An 11,442-nucleotide genomic window follows, 5' to 3' on the forward strand; every position below is an offset into this window, starting at 1 on the left:
AGGTGTATTTTCTGTTTTCTGTTGTTGCAGGAAAGTTCCGTGAATATGACTACGGTCTGTCGAATTTCATGACGTACGGCAGCCTGAGTCCTCCTGACTACGACCTCAACAAAATCACAGCGCCAGTGGCTCTCCTCTACGCCAACAATGACTGGCTGTCGAGTGTAAAGGTTTGTAGGCTTCAATGAATTTGTAGTCAATACAGTGTTGCCAACTGACATTGTATGGTACGAATAACACATATACAGCACGGCCGTTCAATGCTTGTATTCGGTAAGTACGCTGTTCGATTCCAGTAGGTGGCTATCCTACCTTGGGTGTTTCGTGGTTTCACAAGTCTATCGAGGCGAATACTAGGACAGTACAGTTTATGTCGGAAAAAAAATAATAATATATAAAGAGTACAAGGGAAAAACAATGAAAGTCACAATTCTCTTAAGGGTGACGTCATTATCTAATTCAGTATATTAGTGAAAAATTTGTATGTTTTTCTTATCAAAACTGATGAAGAAGAAATATCACCACGGGTACAGTCATCCTTTCCTACTTTTTAATTAAGAACAGCAATACATTTTGCAGTAATATACGGAATTAGAAGATGACATTACCTTTAAGAGAATTGTGACTTTGATTGTTTTTCCCCTGTAGTCTTCATATTTATTTATACTAGCAGAGTTAAGGCCATAAGGCCTTTTCTTACACACTACCAGGGTGACAAAAATAGCTGTGCAGTGAAATTTAACTTACACGTATAAACTTGGCACGCTGTTATAATGGTACCTCGTATCTACAAATTCAGGTGGAAAGGATCTCGCAATTGGTTGTACACCAAAGTACACCAGTGCGCAATCAGAAAACTAGTCCCTCTCTGTAAATGTTTTCTTGTTTTTAAAAATTTGCAATATTGTGGTTTATAAGTATTAAACGAAAGTTTATCTACCAATTTATATTATTGCAACAATATATACAAGATTTTGATTGAAAGAAAAAGTAAAGCGCATTAATACAAAACACGGAAAAGTTGTAAACTGCTGTCAGATTATGAATGAATGAAATAGCCTTTGGATTTCCCGTGAAGGGCTATGGCCTCCTAAAAAGGGGAGCTCTTTAGAGATCATGCGGTGAGCTAATCCTCATGACGGTATTAAATATACACTATTACACTATGCAGTAATATGTAGTAGGGCTAACCTAATGTTTTATATCTGTACTGAAACACCTTGCTGATATACAATGGTTGCATTTTGAATGATGTCATCGTGACTAATAATAAAATTCATGCGCGCATAAGATGTGTATGACACCTGTCTGACTTCAGTCTTTTTATACTATCGTACACAATTTAAAAAATAAGTAAGCTATAGTATTATGAAATAAAATACTTTGCATTACAATATACACCACTGTAGACTTACATAATAGTGTAAATAATGTTGGGCAATGTAGCTCTACATTCTTTATTATAGTGTAAATAGTAAAAATAGCGTATTATATTGTACATAGTATAAATAATTTAAATTATAAATATTAGTGTAATTGTTAAAGTGTTCTATGTTTTGTTCTACCTCACTTTACCAAACAAGATTCGCGTGAGCCGTCAGTCAAGTATTTCGCTAGCATGTATGCATTCTCGTCATCTACTTAAAAACTCGAGCAATACTTAATCTTATAGTCTCCTGGGACAAAGTACGGTCCCTACTAATGCTGAACGTAATCTCATAGCGAAGTTTCGGGAAACTGGCAGTGTTCACGATGCTGATCGTCGTGGTAGGCCATCTACGGCAGCAGAGATCGGGGATAGGGTGCTCAGGAACCCACAGAAGTCCGTGAGGCGGCTTACAACAAGCTAATGTGGCTAAGACTATTCGCGATATTCTGAGAAAGAAGTTGCTTTTATATCCGTACGGAGTGTCTGCTGAACGATAGAGATCACGAGGCCCGTGTTCAAAACTGCAAATTGTTTCAGGACTTCCTGTCTGAAGAAAGTGAAGATGTTCTGCACGTGATTTTCTTTACATTTGTGTGGGTACGTTAACAGCGAGACAACTCGCTTGTGGAATAAGTTACTGAAACCCCCACGAATTTAAGGAACTTCCTCTCCACGACCAAAAGGCTGGTGTTTGGTGTGCTGTGACTAGGAAGCGCATTACAGGCCCCATTTGCTACGATGAAGCCATTACCGCAGAACGGTACTTTAACCAGATTATCCACTCATTCATATCACGTCTGAGGGAACGTGAAATCTACGAAGGATGATTCCAGCAAGACGGAGCAACAGCTCACACCGCTAAATACTCTTGACGACTTCTTCGGCAATCGTATCATTTCGAGGGGAGGGTGGCCTGCCCGATCACCAGATACGACACCAACACACGACTTTTTTATGTGGGAATTCCTGAAAGGAAAGGTATACGAAGGCAATCCGCATACTGCACTTGAACTACGGTATGCAATAACGGCTAACATCAAACAAATTAACCAAGAAATTCAGAGAAAAGTTATCGCCAACGTGCAGAGACGTGTGCATGTGTGGACGTCATTTTTAGTAGAAATTATAAGTGTCACTGTACAGTGACTTTCCGGACATATGAACTGTAAAAACGGGCCTCTGAATGGAGTGTGTTCCTATTCAGAATAATTTGAGTATTGGTCAGTTATTAACATGTCACTGCATCCTAATCTTGTTGCTAAATTTGATGAAAGTTTCAAATTCATGAAGAAGGAGGTAATTTTCATTTGGTCACGTGAAGTGAATCACAGGATATTCAAAGATTTTCTTAAAGAACATAATTTGTAATACGATGACGCTATTACGGATGTACACCTGGAAACAAGTTTGTATTAGTGCAGGGTTGTATAAGAATTAGCGCGCAAACGACCTAGAATTTTTCGCGTGCTTTCTGGCAACAGACTACATGCTATACAAATAGGAGCGACCAAAAGACAAGGGTGAACAAAATTATGAAGTAGAGATGCAGTAACTCTTTATACTTTTTTTTTACACATTTTCAATAAATGCAATACAATTATTTCACATCAGAAGATGTAATTTATATATGCATGATTTTGATCAACCAACAAAATGTTCCTAGTACATTACAGTGCAATAGGCAGTGAATAATTTAAGAATAACTGCGTTCACGTATACAACTTTCGAAACTGCTGAAGTATTACATCATTGACGTCATTATAGCAGTACTGTAATACGAAAACAAATCTTTTAAGATAAAATTTCGCCAGAATCTGTTTGATTTCCGCCTCACACCAGCCTTATTACGTCTCACAGAATGTTATTTAAAGAAGCAAGTTTAAGCATAGGTTGCTTATCATGATCGAATAGCTTGGCCTTTAATCCGGGATTTGTTAGGTTCATGAAAGCCTACCGGTATGTATGTGTAGTTCAAAATCGTAATATACTAATTTTCGCTGAAAATTTATGAATCCTCAAATTCAGTTCATAGTTTAAGAAATTGTAAAAGCTAAAGAAGTTCTCGTCATTATACGTACATTTCAGCAGTGCGGCGTGCGAAAGATAAATTAATTTTAACTGAAACTTCGGAGGCAAATTTCATGGATTTGCGAAATGAGGGCGACAGAAGAGCTCTAATTTGTGATGAATAATTTTCATTTAGCGTCTCTAAATACTTCATTTCTTAGTAATGCAATGTTTTTCCACCCATTAAGAACAGCATGTCTCCTTTTTCTATACATTGCTGCTCTACTTAACGTATGCAACCATTGCACCGCTACCCCCCTTTCGATGCGTTTTTGTAAGGGAAGTTAATTCGCATACAGAGCAATCTGTCCGCCGCTTGCTTCAGCCTGTTCGGAATTGAATATGCACCGCTGACTTAGTGCTTCGTCATTTGAAAAGTGACATGAGCAAGTAACAGACTTATCTTAGTCGTGGGCGTCAGTGTATTGAAAAGTATTACAGCCTTTGCTATTCTCTTCTCTCCTTCACCGGAAACAGTCACGTAGCACAGAGGCAGAGATAAAATAAAAGATCTGTAAATGAATTGGCAAGTCTTACATAGAATTTTATTGTCTTGCCAAGGAGAGTTTTTACAGAAATTTACTTAACTTACAGAGATAACAGTGTTTGCCACTTATAAAGTGCATGTGGAACTACATCGAAAGCTTTGCTCAAATCGATGTATATTGCATCAATTTTTCTACGTGTTTCAATTGTGAGTGCAGCCACCGATGTAGCTCAGTCGGCTAAGGCGCTTGCCTATCAATCCGGAGTTGCGCACAGGCATGGGTTCGATTCCCGCTTGGGCTGGTTACCTCGGGATTTTTCCAATTTTTTCCCCAACCGTCAGGCAATCTATGGCGAATCCTCGGCCTCATCTCGCCAAATATTATCTCACTATCATCAATCCCATCAACGTTAAATAATCTCGCGGTTGATGCAGCGTCGTTAAATCACCAAGTAAAAAATTATAGATGCAGTCTTATCTAAATAGGCATATGTTCCCATATTGGTTACTGCAGTGTGAATTCAATAAATCCTTGCTGTGTTGGATGTGGTTTGACTTTTACAAGAAAGAATTCTGCTAGTGAATAATTGTTTTAAAAATGTTACGTTATTTGTTTAATTATTTATTTATTCTGGCACATTTAATGCAACGATGACGATGATGATAATGATGATAATAATAATAATAATTATTATCATTATTATTATTATTATTATATATGAAGTTATATGCTCAATTTAATTGATAACATACATATTTCAGGATGTGGAGGCACTAGCCAGTAAGCTACCAAACTTGGTAGACAAATACAACATTCCATTTGACAAGTTCAACCACTTAGACTTCCTTTGGGCTATGAATGCGTCTACCTTGGTGTATGAAAGAGTCATCGAGTTATTTAGAAACTATTAATGTAGAAAAATCTATTCGTTGAATCAAATTGATAACTGTGATTTATGTATATTTAGAGAAATAAAGATTTGGACACATATTTCCTTGTTTAATTTCTGCAAGATAGAAGGAATATATTCCTTTTCAAATACGATTTCTAGAAGTGTAGACTTAACTAACAAAACATAAGACAACATTTTGTTCCTTTTCAGACGGTTTTCCGAAAAATCGGCATTTGTACGGTAGAGTGAAGAAATATAAATTGTCATTTATGTCTTACAGCGCTGCTACATATTGCACTTCATTTTCTCGGAAAGTTCGAAATTCTCTCTCTCACTCTGTGTCACTGCCATCGTGATCTAATACAGGCTGTAAGGCAGACCATGTGACTCGCTTAACCCGATCACGAAGGGCGGCGTTTCAACCATATAAATTAGTTGGAATGCATAAAGAGTAACATGCATTTCTCTAAAATGTAGTGTAATTGCATTAATAAAATTTAAAGCAATGATTAGGAGACACTTCAGACATAATTTCTTGCGAGTTAAGGTGTAGTATTATTTTTGTTGTGAAAATAACGTTGTTCTTATGTGTAATACCTGCCTTTATTTCGATTAAATATTGCGAAACTCTTGTACATTCATTTATGCACGATTCAATAATTTTCAGTTGCATCGCAAGGATATTTAGATATGTTGAAATTATAGATTATGTTTACTGTACCAGTTGCCCCTTTCTGTCTAATTTTAGTGGTTTCCAATGCCCTGCCACTACATATGTATGTTGTGTCATATGGAAATTATAGGTTATGTTTACTATATTTAACTACAAAAAACCTTTCCGGTTTTGAACACATGTAATTTACGTTCTATGAATCTCTGTTGCATGAAAAAAAGGACCAATGCAAAGAGAAACTCAAAAAGGTTAGTTCCTTACCTTAAAGATTTTGTAACACGGCACACATAAAGCCTATAGGCAAGTTCCACGTAGATACGCGGACCGACCCCCACATTCTGAGGTTATGTCTGTTCACCTTATCAGAGAGATGAAAAGTGGCTTCGTCAGAAAACACACGAAACGAATAAATTCATCATCGTTATCAATTAAAGTCTGCATACCTATGCAAATGTTTCTTCGTAGCACCTTGTGCTCTGGTTTTAGGGCTGGCAGCAACTGTAGTCGGTACGGATGAAATCGCAACCGCTTGCGAAGAATCTCGCCTTAAAAATCAGTGTACCTACGGATTGTAGGCGCACTGGGTGAATCTGCACTAAACCTTGTTCGGTAATACCGTTGCACATTAATAACCTACTCATTCACATGAAAATCAAGCTTTTCTGTCCTCTAAAGCAGCCATTTCGCCTCAACAATGAACAAATAAGTTTATATGCGTTATTAAGAGGCAGTGTTATCAACTAGGAAAACAATGTTGCCACAGCTAATCTTTTTAGCTTCTCTTTCCATTGGTGCTATTTTCATGCACCTCAGATTCATAGAAAGTAAATTACATGTGTTCGAAACCGGAAAGGTCTTTTGTAGGAACCCTCTATTAATGGTCTGTTGTGTTGGGCGCAAGGTCATTGGCAATGATATTTATTGAATAATTTCAAGGGAAAAATTGTTCCGGGACCAGGTATCGATCCCGGGACCTGTGACTGAACACACCAACGCTCTTACTAACTGAGCTACCGAGGAACTTCACCCGACACCATCTCAATTTTTCCCCTTATATTCACATAACTCGAGTGGGTTGATAAGACGCCAGAAACCAACATCGAGTTCACACAAACTCTATGTGACTTGAAATTGTGGTTTTCTGTTAACGTACCTACAGTAACGTATCTTCAGAGTCTACTATATACAGTCACGAAGCTTGAGTTTTGAGGGTGCTAAAAACAATATACTGTGACGGTGCTATTTTCCATTGCCTATAATAAGGCGACATTAGCGATCCTAGTGGTGAGCAACTATCTAATGTTTGCATATTTACTACGTATTGAGCTTCGCGACTGTATATACTAGACTGTGGTATCTTCTTCTTCTTCTTCTTCTTCTTCTTCTTCTTCTTCTTCTTCGTCTACTGTGACACTGTGGTCTTTTAAGTATAACCTTGGCCTCCCTTATGACCGCCACAGTAACGTATATATTATAGTAATCTAGCTTTCAGATAAAGGTTCCTGTAAAACAGGCTTGAATAATTTGAAGGGAAAAAATGTTCCGGGGCAATGACATTCACGTTCAGTCAAAATGTATATATTAGTCTACTATCATTATTTCAAATATAGTAATTTACAAATTAAAACACTTCATTTATATTTTTAAGCATCAATATCAGAAATTAATACATTATTTATGACACTATTACATCCTGTAAATGAAAACAAATGAATATTATAATGAAATGAGTCTAAACAGAACAACTTGGTTAAACATATTTCAGCGGTTCAGCGAGGGAATGCTGCCTCCATCCTGGGATCATTTCCTAACTCTATTTCGTTGGAAGAGATCTTTCTCATTTAATGTGTAGCCTACCTGCTTGAGAAAACTTCCACGAAGAAAGGACAGAGGATGTCCGATCTTTAATGAAGCCATGATCTTCAGTGTGCCGGCTCACACATTATTATTATTAATGAATTTGTTACATTTTGGTCGAGAATATCCACAAGGTTATGACTATTTTCGATCTCGTCTCAAACGAGCTTTCATGAAGAACCAACAAGTCACTGATCCCAAGCAAATTGAAGTTCTGATTGCCCATGGCAATTATGTGGTGAAAGAACTTGAAGCATTATATATCCTGCGCAAGTATCGAACCCTCAAAAGAAGATACTACAGTAGAACCTCTATTATCCGTGGTAATGAAAGGGTTGTGCTGAACGGTTAATCGAAAAAATCGGATAATCGGTACCACAGAAGACTTTCATAAATTAAGTGCTACATAAAGCAGTTTCGTAATTTTCTCCGTGGTCATGTGTTGTAACACATTAGGTAATGAATCAAAAGTTTTAAGTATAAAGAGTGTTGGAAAGAGTGGGTGCAGAAAGAATAATGCTGAAACTGGTCAGGAGGAAAAAAGGAATTGGTTGGGTTACTGACTGAGAAGAAACTGCTTACTGAAGGATTCACTGAAAGGAATGGTGAACGGGAGAAGAGTTCGGGGTTGAAGAAGATATCAAATAATAGACGGCATTGAAATATATGGATCATGTACGGAGACTAAAATGAAGGCAGATAATAGGAAAGACTGGAGAATGCTGAGTTTGCAGTGATAGGACACTATGAATGAATGAATGAAAGAATGAATGTCAATGACGGGTTTTTAAGGGTCAAGGAAACTTCCTATGATGGATTTCTTTGGAAAGCTAGGAAAAGTATGGGTCTCATGTTATAGATTTAAGTAATTTATACATTTTATCCTTGTTTTTTATTAAATCTCGCACAGTTGTAACTCCAATCTCGTATTCCCATGTCAGATGAACCACAATTGCTCTTTTCCAAAACCACTCAATTATATGCACTTCTCTTCGGTACTTAACACAACATGTATTCTTTTGGCACTTCTGGAAGATGTTTTGCGGAGAAATTAAACAGGTCACTCGAACAGTAGATCATAATGTGTAAGGATAAAGACTTGTGATATCACTCTCTATAAAAAAAAAATAGTACTAATGTATTGTTCAATACTCGATATTTTTTTTTTTCAACAAAAAAGGAGAGAATGACAGACGGATAATCCAACAATCGGTTAATAGGGTGACGGATAATCGGGGTTCTGCTGTATAGTGACAACAACTAGACTGATAGCACAATAACCAATAAAGATAATAAAAGTGAATTTTGTGTCTTGCACAGAGAGCATCTGACTGAAAAGATTGAGATTGCAAAAATATAGCAGCTGCACCAATAACGTGGAATTATGAAGAGCAAATCTATATATATAATTTGAACTGGTAATGGAAATTACGAGAAAACGGCTGAACGGATTTTAATAAATGGCCCCTCATTTTGAAGCTTGGAACCCAAAATTTTTCGGAAAAGTAGTAGTTTTCAGTGAAATGTCAATTTTCCTACATAATTTTCCTATTTTCCAAAATCCATCTGTTGTCAGTTTTGAGAACTAATTTTATCGAATCACGGCCGACTTGATTGAATTTCAGAACAAAACACACACTACAATAAACAATAGGCTATTACACGAAGGCCATGACCTGCATGATTGCCGACATATTTAGAGCTCAATTCAATTTGTTATTAAAAACTGATTCTGCAGTGTATAATAATTTTCTGAGTAGAGCTGTGTATTGGATATTGAAATCTACGAAACTTGAGGTGGTTTGATGACATTATTATCATTAGAAATTAAATATTATTATAGTTAATAACATGATGCATCTATTCTTCATTACTTGTACATAATATTGATGCTATATTGATGACATGAAAGCGAAACGTTTTGAGGTTATGTAAGTAAATGTAGAGAATATCTTAATTTAGATCTTCATTTCTATAATTTACTGAGTGGCTGCTATATGTAACTACAAAACTTAAGTAGGATAACAATATTGTTATTAAAAATCAAATATTTTTATACTTATTAACCCAGTGGGTTTGGGTCTTTTTCATGTACTTAATGGCGGTGTAGTGTAGATATTGATATGTGTCATTGTCTTCGGTATTGGCTCGAGAGAGCGCAAAAATTACAGTTCCTGAGGAAAGATAAAAAGGTATTACTTACTGATAAAATAAGAGGGCTAGAAAATTTTGTACCCTCCAGATCATTTCAGCAAGATCTCTTAGTAGGATAAAATGATTTTACGCTCTTCATTTCAAGTTCTACATGCAGCAGCTATACGAAAATGCTATTGTTCGAAAGCTTAGCAAACCTGACATTTTTTTAACTTTTGCCTACAATCCACAATGACCTGAAATAGCTACTGCTATCGTCCTGACATTGATACTTGCGTTTTCGCGTTGAAACTCAAAAACTGAAGTTGGATATGTTCAAGAAAAAGTATTTGGCCTAAAAAAATCCATTCAGAGGGAGTATGTTTGATTATTATGAAGCAAATAACTATCAAAAAGACAAGTATTCTTCATTGAAAATAAATCTGAAAAATTTTTGTTTGAACGTCTAACGAACTTAGTTTGCAGCAGCATTTGCTGCACAAGCCACTAGTTAAAATATAATTATAACAAATAATTATATTTGACTAGACATTTTGTTCAGCAGATCTATATATTATCTGTCTACGTTTGGCAGTTTATCGTTCACGCTATGAATATTGACGTAAATACGTAATCGTTCTTCAGTTAATTTAAAGAAATAATTTGTTATCAAAGACAATTATGATTAGAGCCAAGACTCACTCACTCATTCACTTCAACATTCATTAATTAATTCATTCATTAGTTGCTCTAGTTGCTATGGTACGTCCCAGGAATCTGTGGAGTAGAGAGACGAAAGAAGACCTCTGCCCAAGTGATATGTGGGAGGGGTAGGACCAATGACTGCTCTGGGAGGAGGCATTGCTTGAACGAAGCGAGCAATCGCTTGCAGGAGGGGATAATTTGTATCTGAATTCTACCTTCTACCACGAGCATCTTACCTCTTAGCGGACTCGAGCTGATGCTGCCCGCAATACACTCCGGTACAGACAGACTCTGCCCCCACTTGCGCGAAGTTACTCCACAGATTCCTGGCACGGACCATAGTAGCTCTAGTTGGTTGTGTTAGTGTTATAGTAGACGGAACCACTACTCGTCATTGTCATGCTAAAAGTTGAATGCACTTTCAGAAGAATTCAAGATACAATTCATCGAAACTGATGGTCTAATTCTTCGACGTGTTATCTGCGATGTAAATATTGCGATCGAGGAAAGCACCAAAGGGACAGAATAAACCAACACATCCAGTAAGGCAAGCAGGCGAAAAATGTTGAACTTCACAAACCACAACCTAAGCCCTCACTTAGGGATCTGAAGAGCAGCAGTCATCAAGTCAGTTTTCTGCAGATCTTACCATAACATTAGTTCAGTCAGGAATTCCAGTCCACAAGGTCAACAATCAAACATTCAAATCACTCCGTAAAGGTCAGTAGTGGAGAGCACCCTGAGAAAAAATTACATAAAACAATTTATGAGTATGTTTTCGACAAAATATAAGAGGTGGTCGGCAAGCATGAAGTTGGATTCATGTTAGATTAAGGTTATTAGTAGGGAGCGGATTTGTAACATTTACCTATTTTTTCCCCTTGCTTCTGAACTCCTAATTTCTTCAATACTTTTCCGAATCATGATCTTAGGAGTCGTATATGTGAATTTTATTAAACCTAAAAAAACTTAAGGGAACCAGGTAGTGATTAAGGGTCAAAAGTCGATTTTTTATTGTGTGTATTAAAAAGTACAAAACTTGCTCTTTAAAACAATATACATATTGTGGGGAGTAGTTCTGCAGATAAGCCCTTTAAATAGCCTCTTGAAATTTGACGGTGCATGTAATTCATACATCCTTCTTTTTTAAATGCAGTTTTCAAACTTAAGTGCATTTTTCTCTGAAACTACTTAATCA

The 11,442-nt window shown here is 36.7% G+C and overlaps 1 protein-coding gene across 1 annotated transcript in view; it reads left to right on the top strand.

Annotated features, from left to right (window-relative positions):
• The window catches only part of LOC138698976 (lipase 3-like), a 39,827-nt gene extending 34,867 nt beyond the window's left edge, over nucleotides 1-4,960 (top strand). Inside the window, exons 7-8 of the mRNA XM_069825164.1 lie at nucleotides 31-170; nucleotides 4,746-4,960. Coding sequence (XP_069681265.1) covers nucleotides 31-170; nucleotides 4,746-4,895 — 290 coding nt within the window. The 3' untranslated portion in view covers nucleotides 4,896-4,960. The remainder of the gene's footprint in view (nucleotides 1-30; nucleotides 171-4,745) is intronic.
• Nucleotides 4,961-11,442: the final 6,482 nt, after the last annotated feature.

The sequence above is a fragment of the Periplaneta americana genome, chromosome 4 (assembly GCF_040183065.1).
Source record: "Periplaneta americana isolate PAMFEO1 chromosome 4, P.americana_PAMFEO1_priV1, whole genome shotgun sequence".
Taxonomy (NCBI): Eukaryota; Metazoa; Arthropoda; class Insecta; order Blattodea; family Blattidae; genus Periplaneta; species Periplaneta americana.